Source organism: Oncorhynchus tshawytscha, linkage group LG07 (assembly GCF_018296145.1).
Source record: "Oncorhynchus tshawytscha isolate Ot180627B linkage group LG07, Otsh_v2.0, whole genome shotgun sequence".
NCBI classification, from domain to species: Eukaryota; Metazoa; Chordata; class Actinopteri; order Salmoniformes; family Salmonidae; genus Oncorhynchus; species Oncorhynchus tshawytscha.
In genome coordinates this window covers 11,861,622-11,888,378 of record NC_056435.1, presented here as the reverse complement: position 1 = coordinate 11,888,378, position 26,757 = coordinate 11,861,622, and the positions used below count along the sequence as shown (strand labels likewise).

Here is a 26,757-nt window from a genome sequence, read left to right as displayed (position 1 = left end):
ATGTCCTTGAGTGGTCCAGCCAGAGCCTGGACTTGAACCAGATCAAACATCTCTCCATCCAATCTGACAGAGCTTGAGAGGATCTGCTGAGAAGAATGTAGCGTCATACACAAGACTCAATGCTGTGATCGCTGCCAAAGGAGCTACAACAAAGTACTGTGTAAAAGGTCTGAATACTTATGTAAATGTGATATTTCACTTTTTTATTTGTAATAAATTAGCAAAAATGTTCAAAAAAAATACTTTTGCTTTGTCTTTATTGGTTATTGTGTGTAGATTGATGAGGGAAAAAACGATTTAATCAATCGTAGAACTGTAAGGTAACAAAATGTGGAAAAAGTCAAGGGGTCTGAATATTTTCCGTAGGCTTCACATACTGAAACAGAGTGGCGCTGTTTCGCTCGCTTGGATGCTTTCTCCTGTGAGAATCAAGACACTTGCGAATTGATGGAAAATTATTGAAGAGAGAGAGAGAGACGAAAGAGAATGTTTCAGTTGTTTTATTTGTCAAATATTTTGCTACGCCTGGCTTTCCTTGGCATCCATGAATACACGTTACTGCACCATTATGTCGTTATGTCGAAGTACCTTTTATTTTTCTTGACAATAGCGGCAGTAGACTAAAGACATAAACGCGCTCATTGGGCTTGAGGTCTCTACACACATTTCGTATGGATTCGCTTTGGATTGGTCGACGTAACCTCCTCGCGTCTGCCTGAGCGTGCACAATTCGATATTCCCGTAGTTTTAGATTTGCGTAGAGGCCGTAGCGGTTTGTCCCTAGTTACCACAGCCACAAAGTCATACACCCCTCCCATTTCTAAAATGTATTTTCTTAAAATGTGTTTTTAATCCTAACCCCGTTGATAACCGTATGCCTAACCATGGCCTTAAATTAAGACAAAAAATACATGTTTTATTATCATGAGCCTTTACAACATAGGCACTTTGATTCTGTAGCTGGGCTATCTAGTGGAGATCGTGAAAGAGGTTCACCCACTCAATAGTTTAAGTAATTTGCGTTGTTTTGGTCGTAGTCTGACAAAGAGAACTAGCAGACAGAGAAAGAAGGAATCAAAAGAGAATTTCACATTTAGTGGAGCGGTAGCATGACTGTTTTCAACAAAAAAATACATTTGGAATAGTATTTCACGTCGTCGTCAGCCAGCAAGGACTATCGACAATTGCTTCTGTGTTTATGGGGGCGAAGTTCTCAAAGAAACGTCGGTGCGTTTCTTTCGGCCTGAAATCGGGAATTTTGTTCATTTGTGTCCGATTTGAATGTTGGTCGGTCTGACACTGGGAGCCGCCATGGCTGGTGCTGTCGGATCCTTTAGTGTCAATATAAGAATATGAAGATTAGCGATTGGACCTGATATTGTTTTATTTTGAGAATCATTCAACGTAAGCAGACTTGTCGTTCATGCCATTGTATGTAGTCTATTCCTCTTTACCGCGTTGTTTTTTTAATGGACTGGCAACTTTGAGAGGCCCAATTTTATGAGACACCTGGCTCAGGCCGTTATTTTCTAGAATGCCTTTATAACGTTAGCCTAGGTAAGTGAAAGGAACATACAAAATAAAAGGGATGACAGATTATTGCTGAATGTGGCTGGACGACAGCTCGAGAACAGACACAGCTGACGGGTTCGAAATTAGTTCGCTAGCTAGCTGGCTGGCTAGCTCGTGTTAGAACGATATAAGAAGAAGCAGACCTCTATCGTGGAATTGGCTACCAATTTTCTTTTACATTTAAAAAAATAAAAAACAACGCATTCTACAGAGGACAGTCGAAGACTAATAGAACTGGAAAAAGTACGATTCGACTGAAGACGAAGCAGGGATAACTTGGATTGGAATATGTCGGGTCGGCCCAGAACCACCTCCTTCGCAGAGAGCTGCAAAGCGGTGCCGCAGCCTTCAGCATTTGGCAGTATGAAAGTCAGCAGTAAGTATGACCATAGAGCTAACGTTTTCTCTGTGCTTTTTTTTGTCATAATACTCTGCTACTGCTGTTATGATACAAGGGCAAATATTTTTCTCTTGGAGTGGACTAGGCCTAGCCTAATTCACAGTCAATACTGAAATGCCATATGGGTCCATACATAGAATAACCCCATATTTCCAGACAGTAACGTTACTCTCCCATTCACTGTCCAATGCGTTTGCTTAGTTAACCGTTGTTACCTAGACTCAACTAGTGCGCTTTGAGCCACCGTCTGGTATTTTACATGATGTTATTAGCATATGTCTGGGATTATTGAGAAACGTGATCATACAAAATGTAAATGGATGGTAAGATACCATTGGAGCTTTCCAAATGATCACTGATGATATTATTATCGACCATAAAATAGCCTAAATGCAAAAGTATCTTTGCTTGTAGTGCTCCATGTGTAAACTAGTCAAAATGTCTCTGGCAGGAGTGATCACTGCATTTGAGCCATCCCTCTAGTCTAGACTCTAGAGATTGACCCCTTGATTTTTGGGAGTACTGAAACAATGGATTGGTGAAAGAGCTGATAGGGCATGCCTAGAGGTACACTGTCATGTCCGCTCCTCTCATTCCCCACCCTGCAGCTCTGAGGCAGGCAGTCAGACAGACCAGGGGTAGTGTTGATGGAGCACTCTCGGGTATCGAGCAGGAATATGTTAAACATGGCTGGTCAGATGAAGCCTCGGGGCTTCAGAATTAATCCAGACCAGTGGACTTAGAGGTGACTGTCCACTGGATTGGAGAGCCTACAGTATGTACTGCAGGTTGGTTTTGCTATTCTGTTGGGTCAGGTGGGACCCACAGTATCTGACCATTGGTCTTTGACAAAGAGAGTCAGGTGGGACCCACAGTATCTGACCATTGGTCTTTGACAAAGAGAGTCAGGTGGGACCCACAGTATCTGACCATTGGTCTTTGACAAAGAGTTTGTGAAAGTGGAATTAAAAACCTAAAACGTTCCTTAACTTTTCCATAGGATTCCATTGTAGCTCCATGTCATTATACTCAAATCTAATGCCAACATACGATTGCTTGGTTCATCAAAAGAATAACTGTCACATAGGAGCATCAGCCTTTGACTAAATTCATTCATATTCATCTAAATTCTCTCTGTACTGGATGCTTTGGCTTCATGGGTCTAATTCTAGTAAAGCTTCAACATCTGGCAAATGAGGCTAGTTCTGACTACTACTACTATCAGAGCTTCACACACAGCCAGCCAGGTCACACAGCTCATTAGCACTTTGTTCAGCTCAATAATTGGCAAGTTGCTCAGTGGATGGAGTGCTGCTGGCCTCTGCTCTGCCGTGCAGCATCAGCAAACCCCAGGCAATGGGGGTAGCACCGGGACTTTCTGATTGGTTCGCAGCATCTTGTGTCTGCCTATGTCTCTGAAGGTATCTATGGTTGGTCATATGACTCCACACAGTCAGTCCTCCTGACCTAGTGCTTTTTAAAATGTCTGTCTACTGAGAAGCCTGGTCAACCCTTGGAGAGCAAATAACATTATAAATAGACCAAAACCAAGTTCCCATCATTGGAGAGTCGTCCTGTTTATGTACATAAGATAACAGTGGGCTATGCTCTTTTCTCACACATCAGTGTAGACTTACATGTAGGGTTGCACATTTTGGGGCATATTCAGAAGTGGAAACTTTCCATGGGAATTAATGAAAATATATGGGAATTAATTAATATATGCAAATTAATATGAATACCATTTAAATGTAGATACCTTTTGCATTGGCTTTAGAAACATAAACCTTTTACCTTATCATAAGTAGACATAATTGCAAATTATTAATAAAAAAGCAATTTAGTTATGAATTGAACTGTAATTAAATGAGTTGACTCGTCACATGGGATGATTTCACTGAACAACAAAATAAAGGGAATATTGAATGATTCCCAAATCAAATGTATTTATATAGCCCTTCGTACATCAGCTGATATCTCAAAGTGCTACACAGAAACCCAGCCTAAAACCCCAAACAGCAAGCAATGCAGGTGTAGAAGCACGGTGGCTAGGAAAAACTCCCTAGAAAGGCCAAAACCTAGGAAGAAACCTAGAGAGGAACCAGGCTATGTGGGGTGGCCAGTCCTCTTCTGGCTGTGCCGGGTGGAGATTATAACAGAACATGGCTAAGATGTTCAAATGTTCATAAATGACCAACATGGTCAAATAATAATAATCACAGGCAGAACAGTTGAAACTGGAGCAGCAGCACGGTCAGGTGGACTTGGGACAGCAAGGAGTCATCATGCCAGGTAGTCCTGAGGCATGGTCCTAGGGCTCAGGTCCTCAGAGAGCATACTTAAATTCACACAGTACACCGGAGAAGTACTCTAGATATGACAAACTGACCCTAGCCCCCTGACACATGAACTACTGCAGCATAAATACTGGAGGCTGAGACAGGAGGGGTCAGGAGACACTGTGGCCCCATCCGATGATACCCCCGGACCGTGCCAAACAGGAAGGATATAACCCCACCCACTTTGCCAAAGCACAGCCCCCACACCACTAGAGGGATATCTTCAACCACCAACCTACCATCCTGGTTCAAGTCCGAGTATAGCCCACAAAGATCTCCGCCACGGCACAACCCAAGGGGGGGCGCCACTCCAGACAGGAAGATCACATCAGTGACTCAACTCACTCAAATGACGCACCCCTCCTAGTGACGGCAAGAAAGAGCACCAATAAGCCAGTGACTCAGCCCCTGTAATAGGGTTAGAGGCAGAGAATCCCAGTGGAAAGAGAGGAACCGGCCAGTCAGAGACAACAATGGCGGTTCGTTGCTCCAGAGCCTTTCCGTTCACCTTCACACTCCTGGGCCAGACTACACTCAATCATATGACTCACTGAAGAGATGGGTCTTCAGTAAAGACTTAAAGGTTGAGAACGAGTTTGTGTCTCTCACATGGGTAGGCAGACCATTCCATAAAAATGGAGCTCTAAAGGAGAAAGCCCTGCCTCCAGCTGTTTGCTTAGAAATTCGCGGCACAATTAGGCCAGCGTCTTGTGGCCGTAGCGTACGTGTAGGTATGTACGGCAGGACCAACTCAGAGAGATAGGTAGGAGCAAGCCCATGTAATGCTTTGTAGGTTAGCAGTAAAACCTTGAAATCAGCCCTTGCCTTGACAGGAAGCCAGTGTAGGGAGGCTAGCACTGGAGTAATATGATCAATTTTTTGCTTCTAGTCAGGATTCTAGCTGCCGTATTTAGCACTAACTGAAGAATATTTAGTGCTTTATCCGGGTAGCTGGAAAGTAGAGCATTGCAGTAGTCTAACCTAGAAGTAACAAAAGCATGGATACATTTTTCTGCATTTTTGGACAGAAAGTTTCTGATTTTTGCAATGTTATGTAGATGGAAAAAAACTGTCCTTGAAATGGTCTTGATATGTTCTTCAAAAGCGAGATCAGGGTCCAGAGTAACGGCGAGGTCCTTCACAGTTTTATTTGAGACGACTGTACAACCATTAAGATTAATTGTCAGATTCAACAGAAGATCTCTTTGTTTCTTGGGACCTACAACAAGCATCTCTGTTTTGTCCGAGTTTAAAAGTAAAAAGTTTGCAGCCATCCACTTCCTTATGTCTGAAACACATGCTTCTAGCGAGGGCAATTTTGGGGCTTCACCATGTTTCATTGAAATGTACAGCTGTGTGTCATCTGCATAGCAGTGAAAGTTAACATTGTTTTCAAATGACATCCCCAAGAGGTAAAATATATAGTGAAAACAATAGTGGTCCTAAAACGGAACCTTGAGGAACACCGAAATTTACAGTTGATTTGTCAGAGGACAAACTATTCACAGAGACCAACTGATATCTTTCCGACAGATAAGATCTAAACCAGGCCAGAACTTGTCCGTGTAGACCAATTTGTGTTTCCATTCTCTCCAAAAGAATGTGGTGATCGATGGTATCAAAAGCAGCACTATGGTCTAGGAGCACGAGGACAGATCCAAAGCCTCGGTCTGATGCCATTAAAAGGTCATTTACCACCTTCACAAGTGCAGTCTCAGTGCTATGATGGGGTCTAAAACCAGACTGAAGCATTTCGTATACATTGTTTGTCTTCAGGAAGGCAGTGAGTTGCTGCGCAACAGCCTTTTCTAAAATGTTTGAGAGGAATGGAAGATTCGATATAGGCCGATAGTTTTTATATTTTCTGGGTCAAGGTTTGGCTTTTTCAAGAGAGGCTTTATTACTGCCACTTTTAGTGAGTTTGGTACACATCCGGTGGATAGAGAGCCGTTTATTATGTTCAACATAGTAGGGCCAAGCACAGGAAGCAGCTCTTTCAGTAGTTTAGTTGGAATAGGGTCCAGTATGCAGCTTGAAGGTTTAGAGGCCATGATTATTTTCATCATTGTATCAAGAGATATAGTACTAAAACACTTGAGTGTCTCTCTTGATCCTAGGTCCTAGCAGAGTTGTGCGGACTCAGGACAACTGAGTTTTGAAGGAATACGCAGATTTAAGGAGGAGACCGTAATTTGCTTTCTAATAATCACGATCTTTTCCTCAAAGAAGTTCATGAATTTATTATTGCTGAAGTGAAAGCCATCATCTCTTGGGGAATGCTGCTTTTTAGTTAGCTTTGCGACAGTATCAAAAATAAATTTCGGATTGTTCTTATTTTCCTCAAATAAGTTGGAAAAATAGGATGATCAAGCAGCAGTAAGGGCTCTTCGATACTGCATGGTACTGTCTTTCCAAGCTAGTCAGAAGACTTCCAGTTTGGTGTGGTGCCATTTCCGTTCCAATTTTTTGGAAGCTTGCTTCAGAGCTCGGGTATTTTCTGTATACGAGGGAGCTAGTTTCTTATGAGAAATGTTTTTAGTTTTTAGGGGTGCAACTGCATCTAGGGTATTGCACAATGTTAAATTGAGTTCCTCAGTTAGGTGGTTAATGGATTTTTGTCCTCTGACGTCCTTGGGTAGACAGAGGGAGTCTGGAAGGGCATCAATGAATCTTTGTGTTGTCTGTTAATTTATAGCACGACATTTGATGTTCTTTGGTTGGGGTCTGAGCAGATTGTTTGTTGCAATTGCAAATGTAATAAAATGGTCGTCCCATAGTCCAGGATTATGAGGAAAAACATTAAGATCCACAACATTATTTCCATGGGACAAAACTAGGTCCAGAGTATGACTGTGACAGTGAGTAGGTCCAGAGACATGTTGGACAAAATGCACTGAGTCGATGATGGCTCCGAAAGCCTTTCGGAGTGGATCTGTGGACTTTTCCATGTGAATATTAAAGTCACCAAAAATGTTTTCAACATACATCGGTAAAATTATTGTCTAGAAACTAAAGCTTTGGTTGTCTTCCTCTCAGGCTTCTATGTCTTCTCCCTGGACCTCAATGTCCACCTCATCTTCACTGTCACTTTCCAACCTTGTTGAGGATGGCTCGTTGTCAGGCTCAAAAAGCCTCAAATTTAACCGGATGGCCACCAATGTTTCGACCCCTGTATTGGTCAGCCTATTGCGTGCTTTGGTGTGTGTGTGTTCCCGGAAGTGATGACACCATAGGCCTTGTTGATTTCTGCATCAGACAGGATGCTCTTGCCAGCATACTTAGGCAGTATGGATTTCTTCTCTTCCATCTGCCAGCAGAGTCTGAACATCAGACAGGGTGGCACTGTCTCCCTCAGTCCATGCAATGGCTACTGCTATAGGTTTCAGGCTGCTTACCACTCTCCCAAAATACGTCATCCTGGAGGATCCTCTTGATGGGGTTGTCCATATCGGCAGACTGTGATATGGCCATTTCTTGGAGAGACTCCTTCCCCTCCAGGAACAGGTGTTGCTGGGCAGCTTCAGTGTGGTGCTCTTATTCTTCTCACTTTGCTTGGTGAGGTAGATTGCTGCTATAACTTGATTACCCTTCACATACATAACCATTTCCTTGTCTCTCTTGTAGAGTGTATCCATTGTTTTCAGTGCCATGATGTCCTTGAGGAGCAGGTTCAATGCATGAGCAGCACAGCTAATGGTGGTGATGTGGGTGAACCAGTTGCATACACAGCTCGAGCAAGACATTCATCAGCATTTCTCTGACTACGTTCCTCTATTGAATCAAAAAAGCTTCTGATTCCAGGAGGACCATGAGCTTTTGCTATCGATAAGGTGTCTGATTCATAATTTTCACCTCGAATATAAGTTGAGGGACTATTGTCAGAGGTTGCTTGTTGTGAGCGCTGAGGGAACTTTATGCACTTGGCCAGATTCTGCATCTTTGTTGCATTCTTTGCATATGATTTGGCACAGTATTTGCAAATGTACACAGCTTTTCCTTCTACATTAGCAGCAGTGAAATGTCTCCACACATCAGATAGTGCCTGTGGCATTTTCCTGTAAAGATGAGAAAAAATGAGTAAAAATGAATAAATACAATTCCATGTACAGAAATAGTTAAGCAGTTAGATTAAACAAGTCCTTTGTAAGATACATGTTTTAAAATGAAACGTGTATGGAAACCGGTGAATTAACACTCCACAGTTAGCAGGTTTAAGCGCGCTAAAACCCACATGGTAGCAAAAACTAACTAGCAGAAATTGTTTAGTTAGAAATAATTTCAACACATTTTGCTGTAGGCTAGTATTTACTAGTTAACAAAAAATCATGTATGTCATATAAAATACACTGCTCAAAAAAATAAAGGGAACACTAAAAAAACACATCCTAGATCTGAATGAATGAAATATTCTTATTAAATACTTTTTTCTTTACATAGTTGAATGTGCTGACAACAAAATCACACAAATTATCAATGGAAATCAAATGTATCAACCCATGGAGGTCTGGATTTGGAGTCACACTAAAAATTAAAGTGGAAAACCACACTACAGACTGATCCAACTTTGATGTAATGTCCTTAAAACAAGTCAAAATGAGGCTCAGTAGTGTGTGTGGCCTCCACGTGCCGGTTTGACCTCCCTACAATGCCTGGGTAACCCAGGGCCAACCGCACCAGCATATGGTCTCACAGGGGGTCTGAGGATCTCCTCTCGGTACCTAATGGCAGTTAGGCTACCTCTGCCGAGCACATGGAGGGCTGTGCGGCCCCCCAAAGAAATGCCACCCCACACCATGACTGACCCACCGCCAAACCGGTCATGATGGAGGATGTTGCAGGCAGCAGAACGTTCTCCACGGCGTCTCCAGACTGTCACGTCTGTCACGTGCTCAGTGGTGAATTTGCCAATCTTGGTGTTCTCTGCCAAATGCCAAACGCCCTGTACGGGGTTGGGCTGTAAGCACAACCCCCACCTGTGGACATTGGGCCCTCATACCACCCTCATGGGGTCTGTTTCTGACCGCTTGAGCAGACACATGCACATTTGTGGCCCGCTGGAGGTCATTTTTCAGGGCTCTGGCAGTGCTTCTCCTGCTCCTCCTTGCACAAAGGCAGAGGTAGCGGTCCTGCTGCTGGGTTGCTGCCCTCCTACGGCCTCCTCCACATCTCCTGATGTACTGGCCTGTCTCCTGGTAGCGCCTCCATGCTCTGGACACTACGCTGACAGACACAGCAAACCTTCTTGCCACAGCTCGCATTGAGGTGCCATCCTGGATGAGCTGCACTACCTGAGCCACTTGTGTGGGTTGTAGACTCCGTCTCATGCTACCACTAGAGTGAAAGCACCACCAGCATTCAAAAGTGACCAAAACATCAGCCAGGAAGCATAGGAACTGAGAAGTGGTCTGTGGTTATCACCTGCAGAACCACTCCTTTATTGGGGGTGTCTTGCTAATTGCCTATAATTTCCACCTGTTGTCTATTCCATTTGCACAACCGCATGTGAAATTTGTCAATCAGTGTTGCTTCCTAAGTGGACAGTTTGATTTCACAGAAGTGTGATTGACTTGGAGTTACATTGTGTTGTTTAAGTGTTCCCTTTATTTTTTTGAGCAGTGTATATTCACCCCACCCAATATTGTAATCAAAACTTACCAGAAAGCATGTAGTCCTTGGCTTAGACAGTGCAGTAGTGTGGGCTCAATAGCATCTCATTAGTGTGCAAGATCTTGAGAAACAGTTTTACATGTGATGGAAGAATTCTATTGAATTGGGGATAGTTTAACCAAAATATGCCACATGACCTTATGTGTATCCCACAAAAAAAGGTTCACTGTTATAAGCTAACTTTTTTTGATGAATTTTAAGTAAAATTTCCCAAATTCCCGGGCTTAACTTCCAATGGAAAATTTTTGCAAAAGTTCCGACCTTTTGCATCCCCCTACTTACACGGCATGACAAACTTTTTAGCTACTTGTCTTAGGACATTTTTTTTTTTACTTGTCCAAAATCTCATGTCGCTTGTCCACTTTACAAAATAAAATACATTAGATTTTTTTACCATAGAGAATCAGACAAAAATGTAGGCAACACTCTGCCTATTGGCTTTTTTTCTTTATTTTTAAGACTCTCCTGGAGGAAGGTTGGCCATCCTTGGTAGCCTATAAAATATTGCAACATTGCAATTACAACCAAATACTTATGTCTTTTTAAAAGAATTCCCTACAGGGCTCGAAATTAAGGGCGTCCAATGAGGCTGATGCAGCAGGTCAGACCGTTTAGCTTAAAATGTTGATACATATTTATTACTTCATATTATAAGTTCAACAATGCGCACATGGCTGTAGGCTATGTGTGAATGCTCCAAAATGCAATAAGGGGGAAAACACTGTCTCAAAAGCGCACTGCACGCACAATCTATTTAATGTGACAGAGATTAAAATATCCTTTAGAAATTAAGAAAGAGGGGAGTTTTAAAGATGCATCAACTAGTATGGGTTACAAATATGACTAGAATTCTGCTATTGGCTGCTGGACAATAAAATAAAGTTGATTTTGAAAACCAATGGAACATGAGAAAAATGCTGGTTTCAATGGCATATTAATCAAGTATTTAGACGATGATAATTATCCTTCATTATGTGTCAAATATGACTGGCTTTTAACCTATATGTAATTAAAAGGCTCATATCAGCATCGCTTTGGACATGAGACTGTAGCCTACACTTTGAAATGTAGGCATTTTTAATATGAAAAAGGATTTGAATATTATTCTGATCGGAGTAATTGTTTGATATTGTGATTTTTGTGTGTGAAATGTATATGTTTTAGTTATCCGTTCATAGAACTTAAATCTATATTTTTCTTGTCCCGGACAAGAGGACAATGTTAATGTTGAGCTAGGCCTTGGTGTTTGCTTGCTTGCTGATGTACAAATTAAAGAACCTGGACAAAGATGTTGGGAAATAGCTCACCATATAATGACCTTTTTAGCCCCCATTTGTATTCGGAGAAGGCTTTGCCCCATAGTGGTGTATTACATAGTCTATTGTGTACTAGCCACCGCAGAAATGGAAACATGGACCAAGGAGGAAATGGCAATAGGGATCTGGAGAAGAAAGCGTCAGATGTAATGTCCAGCTGGGGAGAGGATGTGAAGGCTGAGTATGTGAGACTGGACGAATGACTGGGTGGTATGCGGGTGGGTGAGGTGGCGGCATTGATCAAAAGACTGTTAATTAGATGTGTTCTCCATCAATTACAAGGGACACGTTCAGTAGGCACCAAACAGTTGAAAACGGAGTAAACCTTAATTTTGGCAGCAGGTAGCCTAGCGCTTAAGATTGTTGGGCCAGTATCCGAAAGGTCGCTGGTTGTAATCAGCCCTTGAGCAAGGCAGTTAACCCCCCAACAACAACTGCTCCCCAGGCTCCAATGATGAGGATGTCGATTTAAGGAAGCCCCCCTCACCTCTTTGATTCAGAGGGGTTGGATTAAATGCAGAAGACACATTTTTCTTGAATGCTTTCAGTTGTTCAACTGACTAGGTATCCCCTTTCCCTGAAGCGGGAGGAACTTCCTGGATCTGTCCAATTAGAAAGGCAAATGTTAATTTGTTTGCTATGGTGTGTCCTACTGAACAATTAACATGGTAATGAAGGTCCGATGACATGCCTTGGGCTGCGTTTACTCAGGCAGAACATTTCTGATATTTTTTTCTCTAATTAGTCAACTCTGATAAATATCTAATTTGAAAAGACCTGATGTGATTGGTCAAAGGACCAATTTAGTGTGAAAAAATGATCAGAATTGAACTGCCTGTGTAAACGCAGCCTTGGTGATGCAGTTAAAGCAGCTGATAAAGAACCCTAATTGACTTAGGAGTCTACTAAACGTTAGTTTAAAGTCCTCATCTTCTTGGATCATATGAGAAGACCAAAGTCCACCACATTTTCAAAAATAGCCTTTTTATGGTTTGTTCATGTCATCGTATATTATTTACACCCGTAGCTCTGACTCACTCCCCTCTGAATGGATTACATTCGCTGTTTGTTCTCAGCAGGCTTACTACGGCCCGACTGTCACGAACATGCCAAGGGCCTTGTGACCAGTTCAGTGGGTTTGTGCGTCTCCTCTGGTGTCCTGTTTCCTTCCTGTTGCTGAGCTACTGCTGCTCCGGCGTCAGAGCTTCTCCCCGTGGCCTTTGGAATTAACCCAGCTGTGAAGGAACTGCAAATGAATCAGGGTCCTTATTGGCGGTTGTGCACCGGCATACATATATTTGACTCGTGCACATGATAGTCTTGACATCGGCTAATGTAGCCATAAGCAAAGTATATCTGAGTATACACATTACACAATGTCAAAGAAAAGGTTTTGGGAATTTTGGGGGGAGCAGTTACTGCATTACATTCTACAGGTGTTAAGCTCTTGGTCTCAGAGTGTGGGATATGTCTGTGTTTATTTCAAGGGATTGGCCTCACCGACAGGGCAGTATTTTGGGCTGAGTGTGTATGTAGCAACAGTGAAGCATCCTCTGCTTATAACACTAGACTTAGTGGCACGGGTGCTCTTTCCCTCCCCGTTGTGTTAAACCGCACCTTATCAGAGGGAATCACATGCTGACTCACCATGGCAGTGGCACTATGGCAACCTACAAACCAAGCACTGTTGGGATACATACTCACCTTGGTGTGGTTTGTGTTGGAGAAGGAATGCCAATGTGCCAACACATTCTCATAAAAAAATAAGATGAAATTCATAATCTCTATGAATTTCTGTCAGTTGATAGTTTAAGTATTGCTCATCAACATTCTGAATGAGGGCAAGAAAAAAGGCTGGTTCCACCCATCTCTCACAGCTAAATTGAGAAAAGTTTAGGGAATTGAATGCAAATAGCAATACTCTTTCAAAAAAAAAAAAGTGGCTCTGTATAAAGGTTGTTCACAGCCTAGCTCCGTGTGTGTGTCACGGTGGGTGGAAATGTACCTGTGCTGTCACAGGCTCTGCTCTGACTCATCACATAGCAAAGTGCTGAAGAGGTATCAGCCTCCTTGTCACTCTGCTCTCCAAGGAACAGCCCTTGATCCAGAGGCCCGAATCAAACATGCTGGAGGGCAGCGTTGAATACTCACACACCCACGCCTACGGTAGTGTCACTAACTTGTTTCAGTTCTTTTCACACACACACACACACACACACACACACACACACACACACACACACACACACACCAGCTTTTGGCAGTATTGGGCTAAGACACAAAACCACAAGCCTCAAGCAAATCAAACCCTCATTGCATTCATCCCCTCGCTACATTGAAGTGAAACATCATTCCCTGTGGATAAGCTGTCGTGTGCGATGGCCTTCACCTTCTCCCCAGTGCACTGTCATGCTGCAGTGTGTGCAGAACGTAGCCCCTTGTAATATAACGGCTAACCCTATATTGCTCAGGCCCTGCAGGCCTGTGCTCCAATCATAATCGCATTCCTCTGTCTGTGTGAACGCATCGTCTGTCTGTCTGCTGAACGTGGCTGCTGGGAACGTGGCCCCAGTTCTGAAGAACTGGTATTAGCAGCAACATGACGCAGCTGCAAACCTAAAACAGCTTGTGGCTCGCTTGCTTAGCTACTTTGAGGAGTTTCCAAAGCAGCTGGCCAAGAACAAAAAAAGTATTTAGCTTTTATCCCCTGCCATTATAAAGATTCTTAAAATGCAATCTATACTGCAGTCAATGACAGTACTCTGTGTATGCAGGGTTGGGTATGTTACTTTCTTAATGTAATCTGTTAGTTGCCAGTTGTCCAAAATTGTCAAACGTAATCTGATCACTGTTACTTTTAGATTACTTTCCTTTAGGCATTTGAAGAAAACAAAAATGATCAAAGTGGTCTCTGACTTGGGCCTTGTTTCAACGCTGAATTTGATGTCATTGAGAAAACAAAGATGCCATAATGCATCCTTTCTGAATTTAATCCAAGAAGTAATCATCTAGTTTTTCAAAAGTGTCTGTAATCTGATTACAATATTTTAGCTGGTAACGGAACTGGTTAGTTGTTTCATAGTCAAATTACATGTAATCATTTACTCCGCCACCCTGTGTTTGTGTTAGGCGGAAGACCGTTTTGATTGCGACGCTTGTTTTCGAGAACTGAGTGACAACATGGCAGCTGTGTCTTTGAAACCAGATCTCTATCATTTCCAATTTAAGAGCATCATGTGTCGTCTGTGTCCGCTTGTTTGCGCCGCCTGCAAGTCTGTGTGAATGGTTCTCTACTTGCATCCCTCCCTGCGTACATTTGATAATGTGCGTCTGGGAAGTGTATTGACTGTGTTGATAATGGTATCCAGTGTGATGGTATGATGATAGTGTGAGTCAGCGTATAGAAGGAAATGAAAGGCTTTGATGTAGCTGTTGATGTGGGCTGATCCTCTGGCCCCTGTAGGGAAGGGAAATGGCTCATCACCAGCCAGGCTCTGGAATGTGTGAGGAAAATGTAGGCATCTGTGCTCAGGACTCGGTACTACCAGGAACACATTACATGAACTGCAATCCAAGAGGTTTCGCATTACCTTTCCATTCCACTCTGGAAAAATGTCAAATTCATGTTGGGCATTCCATGGAAAGTGTATCAGTGACATAACAATATCAAAATTAGTATTTTCGTAGTATTAAACCCAGTGATAACATTCATCTGAAGTTACACAGGATTTTCTTGACATACTATGTTATCTTTGTCTGTTCAGCAAGAGGTACTTTTTCTCTCTGGACTTGAGACAGTCTAAACTAAGCCTTTCCAATCTAAGCCTTAAGGGTGTCCCACAACAAGGGGTGTAAACCTGTTGACAGAGCAATAATACTAAACCCTTGGATCAGAAATGGTACCGAGCTCTGTCATGAAGTTGGCCTGGGGGTAGGTTTATGACAGTCATAAATACCTCCTTCCCCCCCCCCTTTTCCTCTCTCTACCCTACTGATGTCACATTTGCAAAACCCTTGGTTAACAGAGATTCTGGGAACATCAGAAGGTGGGGGGAAATGAACTATATTCTGGTAATCCGACCAATGGAACATATGCGGTGGTACTTAAAACTTCTTGCGACTCTCAAACCCGGATCCGGGAACGTAATCATCGCCTCAAACTAATTAGCATAACGCAGCGGACATAAATATCCCTACAAAATCTTCCTATTCATGAAAATCACAAATGAAATATATTGAGACACAGCTTAGCCTTTTGTTAATCACACTGTCATCTTAGATTTTCAAAATATGCTTTACAGCCAACGCTAGACAATCATTTGTGTAAGTTTATCATAGCATAGCATTATGCCCTGCTAGCAGCAGGCTACATTTTCACGAAAATAAGAAAAGCAATCAAATTAAATAATTTACCTTTGAAGAACTTTGGATGTTTTCACTCAGACTCCCAAGTTAGATAGCAAATGTTCCTTTTTTTCCCAAAATATTATTTTTGTAGGCGAAATAGCTCCGTTTGTTCTTCACGTTTGGCTGAGAAATCGACCGGAAAACAACAACACTAAACTTTTTTCCAAATTAGCTCCATAATATCGACAGAAACATGGCAAACATTGTTTAGAATCAATCCTCAAGGTGTTTTTCACATATCTATTCGATAATATATCCACCGGGACAATTGGTTTCTCATAAGAAGCGATTGGAAAAATGGCTACTTCTGTACTTTACGCAAGATTTTCTGCGGGAGCCATCATGTGACCACTTGCTCAATGTGGTCCCTTACGGCTATTCTTCAACATAAATGCGTAAAAAGACGTCACAATGCTGTAGACACCTTGGGGAATACGTAGAAAGCGTAAGCTCATTCGTAGCCCATTCACAGCCATATAAGGAGTCATTGGCATGCAGCGCTTTCAAAAAATGGGGCACTTCCTGATTGGATTTTTATCTGGGTTTCGCCTGTAACATCAGTTCTGTTGCACTCACAGACAATATCTTTTCAGTTTTGGAAACGTCAGTGTTTTCTATCCAAAGCTGTCAATTATATGCATAGTCGAGCATCTTGTCGTGATAAAATATCCCGTTTAAAACGGGAACGTTTTTCATCTAAAAATGAAATACTGCCCCCAGAGTTTCAAGAGGTTAATGAATATTATGTCAGTTTGGTTGTCATCTGAGACATTCTCATCAATGATAAGATGACAAACTCTACAGTGGAAAGTCTACATATCAGAGTTATTGGATTCACATGGAATTGTTGTTCAATTTAAATGTTTGAATATTAAATTATTCGTGATGTGATGGGATGAAATGTGATTTTAGCTTCTAAAATGTGAGATTTGGGTTTTCATAAGGTAGGGCTCTGCTCAATCAGTGGCTCCTGTGAAGGGACATGGGCTATAAAACTTTTCAAACACGCCCTCCTCTCCCTTCCTATATAAAGCCTTGATGACAATATAACCTCCTGTTCCGAGGATGTGAGGACGACGGTCCGATGTCAGAATGGTTCAGATAATAACTACAGAACGAAGCCAACATCAGCGTGAGCTTTGGTTGCGAATGGTATGAACTTTGAACTCTTATTCACTACAGAAGTGATACCGCCTAGCCGTTGAGTTAGCAACAGCAGCTGCAAACGCAGGTTAGGAAGGAACAGACAGTTTCCCGTCTACCACATAATGACGTTACTCAATGTATCCAATTTACCAGCAGAGACATTCTACAAAGGACTCGGTTGGGCAACACGTCCTTCCATCTACCACCAACCTACTGAAGCGCAGCTCAGAGTAAATATTTATTGCATTTTCCTTTTCCAAATGGGCAGTAATTTAGAATGCACAAGATTCTGTATTTACTATAGCACAGCTTCGCCCTTTGTTCCTCGGTCTTCCCGCTCTTTCACTCCAACCCAGCCCCATTCTTTTGTGTAACAAGCTGTCATATCTGTTCCGCCCGCTAGGGACGTTTTCCTTTATGATGTAATTTATAATCAAGTTATGATTTAATTATGTGTATGTGTAATTCTGTGTGATTAGTTAGGTATTTAGTAAATAAATAATTAAACCCAATTTTGTTTTGCTGATTCAACTTGTTAGCTAGGGTTCGTGCAGATAACCAAGAATTTACAATTTTCAGATGAGACTGAATTAAGGTGACGATTAATATTGACTGCTATTGATGTAAAATATTACTAGGTCTTTAAGAGTTTATTCGGAAGATAACAGCTCTATAAATATTATTTTGTAGTGCACCGACTCTCTAGTTAATTACATTTACATGATTAGCTCAATCAGGTAATATTAATTACGGATAAAGTATTTGATAGAATAGCATGTCATATCACTTAATCCGGCATAGCCAAAGACACGACAGACATCTGGTCAATTGTTTCCATGCTTTCTGTGGGGCTGACCCTCCAAAACCCACATCCTAGCCCTGACTTTATTTCACCTTTATTTAACTAGGTAGGCTAGTGAAGAACGAGTTCTCATTTGCAACTGCGACCTGGCCAAGATAAAGCATAGCAATTCGACACAGAGTTACACATGGAATAAACAAAACATACAGTCAATAATACAGTAGAACAAAAGAAAACAAGAAGTCTAAGTCTACAGTGAGTGCAAATGAGGTAAGATAAGGGAGTTAAGGCAATAAATAGGCCATCGTGGCGAAGTAATTACAATATAGCAATTAAACACTAGAATGGTAGATGTGCAGAAGATGAATGTGCAAGTAGAGCTACTGGGGTGCAAAGGAGCAAGATAAATACATTTTGTATGGGGAGGTAGATAGATGGGCTGTTTACAGATGGGCTATGTGCAGTGATATGTGAGCTGCTCTGACAGCTGGTGCTTAAAGCTAGTGAGGGAGATATGAGTCTCCAGCTTCAGAGATTTTTGCAGTTCGTTCCAGTCATTGGCAGCAGAGAACTGGAAGGAAAGACGACCAAAGGAGGAATTGGCTTTGGGGTGACCAGTGAGATATACCTGCTGGAGCACGTGCTACGAGTGGGTGCTGCTATGGTGACCAGTGAGCTGAGGTAAGGCGGGGCTTTACCTAGCATAGACTTGTAGATAACCTGTAGCCAGTGGGTTTGGCGACGAGTATGAAGCAAGGGCCAACCAACGAGAGCGGACAGTTCGCAATGGTGGGTAGTGTATGGGGCTTTGGTGACAAAACGGATGGCACTGTGATAGACTGCATCCAGTTTGTTGAGTAGAGTGTTGGAGGCTATTTTATAGATGACATCACCGAAGACGAGGATCGGTAGGATGGTCAGTTTTACGAGGGTATGTTTGGCAGCATGAGTGAAGGATGCTTTGTTGCAATATAGGAAGCCAATTCTAGATTTAATTTTGGATTGGAGATGCTTAATGTGAGTCTGGAAGGAGAGTTTACAGTCTAACCAGACACCTAGGTATTTGTAGTTGTCCACATATTCTAAGTAAGAACCATCCAGAGTAGTGATGCTGGATGGGCGAGCAGGTGCGGGCAGTGATCGATTGAATAGCATGCATTTAGTTTTACTTGCGTTTAAGAGCAGTTGGAGGCCCCGGAAGGAGAGTTGTATTGCATTGAAGCTCGTCTGGAGGTTAGTTAACAGAGGGGCCAGATGTATTCAGAATTGTGTTGTCTGTGTAGAGTTGTACCAGAGAATCCCCAGCAGCAAGAGCAACATCATTGATGTATACAGAGAAGAGAGACTGCCAGAGGTCCGGACAACAGGCCCTCCGATTTGACACACTGAACACTATCAGAGAAGTAGTTGGTAAAACAGGCGAGGCAATCATTTGAGAAACCAAAGCTGTCAAGTCTACCAATAAGAATGTGGTGATTGACAGAGTCGAATGCCTTGGCCAGGTCAATGAATACGGCTGCACAGTAATGTCTCTTATCGATGGCGGTTATGATGTCGTTTAGGACCTTGAGCACGACTGAGGTGCACCCATGACCAGCTCTGAAACCAGATTGCATAGCGGAGAAGGTACGGTGGGATTCGAAATGGTCTGTAATCTGTTTGTTAACTTGGCTTTCGAAGACCTTAGAAAGACAGGGTAGGATAGATATAGGTCTGTAGCAGTTTAGGTCTAGAGTGTCACCCCCTTTCAAGAGGGGGATGACCGTGGCAGTTTTCCAATCTTTGGGAATCTGACGATACGAAAGAGAGGTTGAACAGGCTAGTAATAGGGGTTGCAACAATTTTGGCAGATCATTTTAGAAAGAGAGGGTCCACATTGTCTAGCCCGGCTGATTTGTTGGGGTCCAGATTTTGAAGCTCTTTCAGAACATCAGCTATCTGGATTTGTGTAAAGGAGAAATGGTGGGGGCTTTGGCGGGTTGCTGTGGAGGGTGCTGGGCAGTTGACCGGGGTAGGGGCAGCCAGGTGGAAAGCATGGCCAGCCGTAGAGAGATGCTTATTGAAATTCTCAATTATAGTGGATTTATCGGTGGTGACAAGTGTTTCCTAGCCTCCGAGCAATTGGCAGCTGGGAGGAGGTGCTCTTATTCTCCATGGACTTTACAGTGTCCCAGAACCTTTTTGAGTTAGTACTACAGGATGCAAATATCTGTTTGAAAAAGCCAGCCTTAGCTTTCCTAACTGCCTGTGTATATTTGTTCCTAACTTCCCTGAAAAGGCGCATATCACGGGGGCTATTCGATGCTAATGCAAAACGCCACAGGATGTTTTTGTGCTGGTCAAGGGCAGACAGGTCTGGAGTAAACCAAGAACGATATCTATTCCTAGTTCTACATTTTTTGAGAGGGGCATGCTTATTTAAGATGGTGAGGAAGGCACTTTTAAAGAATAGCCAGGCACCATCTACTGACGGGATGAGGTCAATATCATTCCAGGATACCCCGGCCAGGTCAATTAGAAAGGCCTGCTCGCAGAAGTGTTTTAGGGAGCGTTTGACAGTGATGAGGGGTGGTCGTTTGGTCGCAGACCCCCTACGGATGCAGGCAATGAGGCAGTGATCGCTGAGATCTTGATTGAAAACAGCAGAGATGTATTTGGAGGGCGAGTTAGTTAGGATGACATCTTTGAGGGTGCCCGTATTTACGGATTTGGAGTTGTACCTGGTAGGATCATTGATAATTTGTTTGAGATTGAGGACATCAAGCTTGGATTGTAGGATGGCCGGGGTGTTAACCATGTCCCAATTTAGGTCACCTAGTAGCACGTGCTCAGAAGATAGATGGGGGCAGTCAATTCACATATGGTATCGAGGGCACAGCTGGGGACAGAGGGATGTATATAAGCAAGCGGCAACAGTGAGAGACTTGTTTCTGGAAAGGTGAATTTCTAGAAGTAGAAGCTCGAATTGTTTGGGTACAGACTGGGATAGTAGGACAGAACTCTGCATGCTATCTTTGCAGTAGATTGCAACACCGCCCCCTTTGGCAGTTCTATCTTGGTGGAAAATGTTATAGTTAGCGATGGAGATGTCATGAATTTTGGTGGCTTTCCTTAGCTAGGATTCAGACACGACTAAGATGTCAGAGTGTGCTAAAGCAGTGAGTAAAACAAACTTAGGGAGTAGGCTTCTAATGTTAACATGCATGAAACCAAGGCTTTTTCGGTTACAGAAGTCAACAAATGAGAACACCTGGGGAGTGAAGCTAGGAACTGCAGGACCTGGATTAACCTCTACATCACCAGTGGAACAGAGACAAAGTAGGATAAGGGTACGGCTAAATGCTATACGAACTGGCTGTCCAGGTGATGTCATCGCACATGTCGGAGGTAGAACATCATGGTTGGTTAAGGCATATTGAGCAGGCCTCCCGGGTAGCATCAGAGACTCTGGGTTCGCGCCCAGGCTCTGTCGTAACCGGCCGTGACCGGGAGGTCCATGGCGCGACGCACAATTGGCCTAGCGTCGTCCTTGTCTCTTCGCGCACCAGCGACTCCTGTGGCGGGCTGGGCGCAGTGTTGCCAGGTGCACAGTGTTTCCTCCGACACATTGGTGCGGCTGGCTTCCGGGTTGGATGCGCGCTGTGTTAAGAAGCAGTGCGGCTAGGTTGGGTTGTGTATCGGAGGACGCATGACTTTCAACCTTCGTCTCTCCCGAGCCCGTACGGGAGTTGTAGCAATGAGACAAGATCGAAGCTACTACAACAATTGGACACCACGAAATTGGGGAGAAAAAGGGGTAAAAATAACAAAAAAAGAGCAGGGCTAGAGGCTCTACAGTGAAATAAGACAGTAATCACTAACCAGGACAGTAATGGACGAGGCATATTGATATTAGAGGCATGCGTAGCCAAGTCCAGTGAGTGGTTGGGCTGACTGGGAACACGGCGATTCAGGCAGTTAGCAGGCCGGGGCTAAACAAGCTAGCAGTTAGCACACCGGGGCTGGCAAGCTAGCAGTTAGCAGACCGGGTTAGCAAGCAAGCAGTTAGCAGGGGCTAGCAGTTAGCATACCGGGGCAGGCAAGCTAGCAGTTAGCAGGTCGGGGCTAGCAAGTTAGCCTAAGTCTGTTTTTGCCTCTTCGTGCGGTGACGTCGATAGACCCGTCGTGGAGTTAGTAGGGTTCCAAGTAGCTCTAGGTAGGTAGCAGGTTAGCAGAATGGGCCTTCAGCGGGCGTCGCTCCTGAGGGGCCTGTAGGAATCCTCGGGCGGATTGTTGTAGAGGATCGGTGGGTTTCCGTGCCCCGGCGGGGTCCGGATATTGTAGCCCAGGAGTGGGCTTCGGTGGTAGCACAGGAGCCCTGGCCGGGCTAGCTTCAGGCTAATTGGTGCTTGCTTCGGGATGGAAAAGCTAACCAGGAGTGGTCTCCCGGGATTGCGGTTAGCTAGTTGCGACGATCCAGATGAAAATGTTCAGAGTTTGTGGTAGGAATCTGGGGATATGGAGAGAAATGGGGCCGTTATGCTCTGGTTTGAGTCACGTCGGTCGAACTGGCGAGAGCTTTCTCAGCTAAAGGTTAGCTGATGACCGCTAGCAATGGTTTGATAGCTGGTAGGTAGTTAGCTGGCTAGCTTCAGTTGAGGGATTCCAGATCCGAAGTAAATAGAAATACTTCAGAAAAAAGCAGATCCACGCCACATTGGGTGAGGCGGGTTGCAGGAGAGTATTTAGAAGTTGAGGTTGAAAATATTTTTAAAAAGATGTGCGAAGAAAAAGATGTAAAAAGATGTATACAAGGGACATGACAGGACAAAAGACTGCTACGCCATCTTGGAAGAGAGACTTAAATCCTTCCTCATACTGGGGGTAATTTCCTAGAAGGAAATGGGAAGCCGTCAGTGTTAGGGGAAGTCCCCCCTCCTGCTATGCTAAGGCCAGTTAGTCAGTCCCCTGTAGGAATGAAGGGAGGGTTGGGCTGTCAGTAGACCATTGAACTAATGCATCCGGTCATGTGATCTGTAGGCTAGCCTAAGCTGTGTTCGAATACTCATACTAACTGTACTATTTGATGTGAATTGAGTATATTGTATGCTTATATAGTATGCTTGGTATAGATATAGTTAGTATGCAAAAGTGACATACTGCACAGTAGTCAAGTGATGGCATGGTGGTGAGGACTGACTGGCTAAAGTGGATGGATAGACTGTCAGGGGCAGGTCCATAGAATATAATTACTCGACGGGATAAAGACCCATCGGACCAGGGCAATTTGACTCTACACTCAGGCCCACCCATCGTAGAACATGACCTGAATAGGAATGTCTGTTCAAGTAATTGTATTTCTATGGTAGGAATCCAATTGGCTAGTCTATCAGACCCAATTTCTTCATGCAGTGCTAAACTGGGAGAGAGCAGCCAATGGATAGATGGACTAGAGGATTATTGCACTGCTGCCAAGGGCGTGATGCAGCGGTCAGGGTAGGGATTTTCATTAAGGGCCTTTTGCTCTAATGTGCTTTGCTCTGTCTCTCCTTTCAGACCCAGGGATGAGTACGGGGAGGTGTTCAAGGATTTATCACAGGGAGAGGTATTGAGGCCTACTCCCTGGTGTCGGGTTTCTCTTTTGACATTTTGAGGATAAACAATGGTCACTCACGGTAGACTCTGTCAAACGCATTAGGATAATGAAAAGGCTTGTCCAATCTGTAATCTCTGATTGTCACGATTTTTAACGTCAGTGATCCCCATTTATAATCGACATTGTTCTTATTACAATTCCATCCCCTGCAGTAGTGACATGGTGTCAGGCTTCCGGTTGGGTGCTTGTTCTCTCTGTGTGTTCAGAGGAGGAGGGGATGCCTAATTTGGGAGAACTCTCTTCTCTGTCCCTCCCTTCTCCATCAGGCTTTGGCAGCTCTGACATTTTGCTCCACTTTCCTGCTACTCAGCAGAGGGAGGAAGTGTGTGACCTGGAGTGGTCTGACCCCCAAGATCAAATTCCCATATTCTACCACATTACGAGCTCAGTGGGTTCCTATAGTGATGCAGCGTGTTCAGACAGGATTGGCACATTGATAATGTATATTTAACATTTTGTTTGACTAGTATTTCCTCTATGCCTTGACTTCTGACCCAGACGGTAGCAACGCTGGAGAGAGTGCAGAGTTCAGTGCTGGATCCCCCGACGTAGCTGTGTTGGACCTGTTGTGAAATTCTGCTGCTGCACTGTCTCATCCCTCGTCAGGCCTCTGCAGTAGCCAAGGCAGTAGTATCAGAGTTCAGGTGACCCTGTCACTGTTAGAGGGGCATTAGGGCACTCTGTGTGTGCGAACCTTAGAGATATGTAAGTGCTGGTTGTAAAACAGATTGCAGGGCGCTAAGAGGTCAGTGCTACACCAACACTCCTACAAGGTATAATCACTAGTATATAGGCCTAGAGCTATGTCTTTTAAAGTATGGAGTGGCCATTTTTTAAAGTGAATGGAAAAAAAGAATTCCCCTCTATTTAACAAACCACCAAGCCAACTCGCCTATGTTCCTTACATGATCTGAGATGATAAATTATCTCTAGTAAATTGGTAAGATTGGCTGTCAGACCAAGGTCATGTTCATTAGGACTCGCAACTGGAATGCTTTAAAACATTTAGCCAAGGAAAGCAATTAGGCTTTTTTTCTTATTGAACACGTCCAGATAATCCCTCCTTGTTCCAGAGTGTTTTCTGTTTATTCCGTTTGGTGTCTAATGGATACCCAGGCCTAATATTTTCCAAACAAGTAATGGATTTTAAACTTCTCCGCGTGTCATCCTTGCAAACAGTGGCGTAGAAAGGCTCAATAATAATAATGGATCTCCTCCATTCCTCATGTTGCTAATTCCTATGCAGGGGGGACTCTGTGAAGTCACTCATGGACAGAGCTCCAGCTGTTTATGTGAGATCTGTTTTTTCCTTTATTATGTTTGAAGATCAAACTCCTTCAGCACATCGTTCATTTTACGGAGTACTTCGCCACGTGTCTTTCATTCTCTTCATGCCAATTGGAATGTTGCATGACTACTGATGGGCATGCTGGTGGAGTTTGCTAGCAGTTCTAGGCTGTATAATGTCGTTTTGGCTTGTCAATTTCCAAAAACAGCATTGTGGTAGACTTCATCATGATGCACTTCTTAGTTCGTTGAAGAGTAGTTTGTACTTTTGTGATTGACAGGTTTGTGCACTGCTATTGATAAAGCTTATTGTCAATCAATCAAATGTATTTATAAAGCCCCTTTTACATCAGCCAACGTCACAAAGTGCTATTCAGAAACCCATCCTAAACCCTAAACGGCAAGCAATGCAGATGTAGAAGCACGGTGACTAGGAAAAACTCCCTAAAGGCAGGAACCTAGGAAGAAACCTAGAGGGGAACCAAGCTCTGATGGGTGGCCAGTCCTCTTCTGGCTGTGCCAGGTTGAGATTGTAACAGTACATGGCCAAGATGTTTCAACCTTTCATAGATGACCAGCAAGGTCTAATAATAATCATAATCATCATCAGTGGTTGTAGAGGGTGCAACAGGTCAGCGACTCGGGAGTAAATGTCAGTTGGCTTTTCATAGCCGAACATTCAGAGGTCGAGACAGCAGGTGCGGTAGAAAGAGCTTGTCGAAAACAGCACGTCCGGGACCTGGTAGCAAGTCCGGTGAACAGTTCAGGGTTCCATAGCAACAGGCAGAATACTGGAGCAGCAGCACGGTGGACTGGGGACAGGAGTCATCAGGCCAGGTAGTCTTGAGGCATGGTCCCAGGGCTCAGGTTCTCTGGGAGGGAGAGCGAGAGAATTAGAGGTAGCATACTTAAATTCACACAGGACACCGGATAAGACAGTGGAAATACTCCAGACATAAGACTGACCCTAGCCTCCCGACACACAAACTATTGCAGCATTATTACTGGAGGCTGAGACCGGAGCACGAACCTGGGGGGGGGGCGCTAAACCCGGACAGTGAGATCACGTTAGTGACTCAACCCACTCAAGTGATGCACCCCTCCTAGGGACGGGATGGAAGAGCACCAGTAGCCAGAATCCTGGTGGAGAGAGGGGAGTCGGCCAGGCAGAGGCAGCAACGGGTGGTTCGTTGCTCCAGTTCCTTTCAGTTCACCTTCACACCCCTGGGCCAGACTACACTCAATCATACGACCTACTGAAGAGATGAGTTTTCAAAAAAGACTCTCACATGGATAGGCAGACCATTTCATAAAAATGGAGCTCTATAGGAGAAAGCAGATGCCTCCAGCTTTTTGCTTAGAAAGTCGAAGGACAATAAGGAGGCCTGCGTCTTGTGACCGTAGCGTAAGTGTAGGTATGTACGGCAGCACCAAATCGGAGAGATGGGTAGGAGCAAGTCCATGTAATGCTTTGTAGGTTCGCAGTAAAACCTTGAAATCAGCCCTAGCCTTTTTTTATTTAATTTAACCTTTATTTAACTAGGCAAGTCTGTTTTAAGAACATTCTTATTTGCAATGACGGCCTACCAAAAGACAGAAGGCCTCCTTCGGGAACAGGGGCCTGGGATTTAAAAATAAATATAGTATAAATATAGGACAAAACACACATCACTACAGGAGAGACACTACATAAAGAGACAGGAAGTCAGTGTAGAAAGGCTAGCACTGGAGTAATATGATACAATTCTTTAGCCCTAGTCAAGATTCTAGCAGCCGTGTTTAGCACTAATTGAAGTTTATTTAGTGCTTTATCCGGGTATCCGGAAAGTAGAGCATTGCAGTAGTCTAATCTAGAAGTGACAAAAGCAACTTTTCTGCATCATTTTTGGACAATGTTTCAGATTTTTGCAATGTTACGAAGATGGGGGGTAAAAGCTGTCCTTGAAATAGACTTGATATGTTCGTCAAAAGAGAGATCAGGATCCAGAGTAACGCTGAGGTCCTTCAGTTTTATTTGAGACGACTGTACAACCATCAAGATTAATTGTTAGATCCAACAGAAGATCTTTGTTTCTTGGGACCTAGAACTAGCATCTCTGTTTTGTCCAAGTTTTAAAGTATAAAAAGATCCGCCGTCCACTTCCTTATGGCTGAAACACAGGCTTCCAGGGAGGGCAATTTTGGGG

General features: G+C 43.6%; 1 protein-coding gene across 4 annotated transcripts in view; it reads left to right on the top strand.

Moving 5' to 3' along the window:
* The first annotated feature begins 1,004 nt into the window (after positions 1 to 1,004).
* The window catches only part of LOC112253980 (glycogen synthase kinase-3 beta), a 53,264-nt gene continuing 27,511 nt past the window's right edge, over positions 1,005 to 26,757 (top strand). For 2 of the 4 annotated variants that reach the window (XM_024426151.2, XM_024426149.2), the window contains exon 1: positions 1,005 to 1,948. In XM_024426151.2, coding sequence (XP_024281919.1) covers positions 1,861 to 1,948 — 88 coding nt within the window. In that variant the 5' untranslated portion in view covers positions 1,005 to 1,860. The remainder of the gene's footprint in view (positions 1,949 to 26,757) is intronic. The other 2 variants (XM_024426150.2, XM_024426153.2) reach the window with 2 other exon arrangements.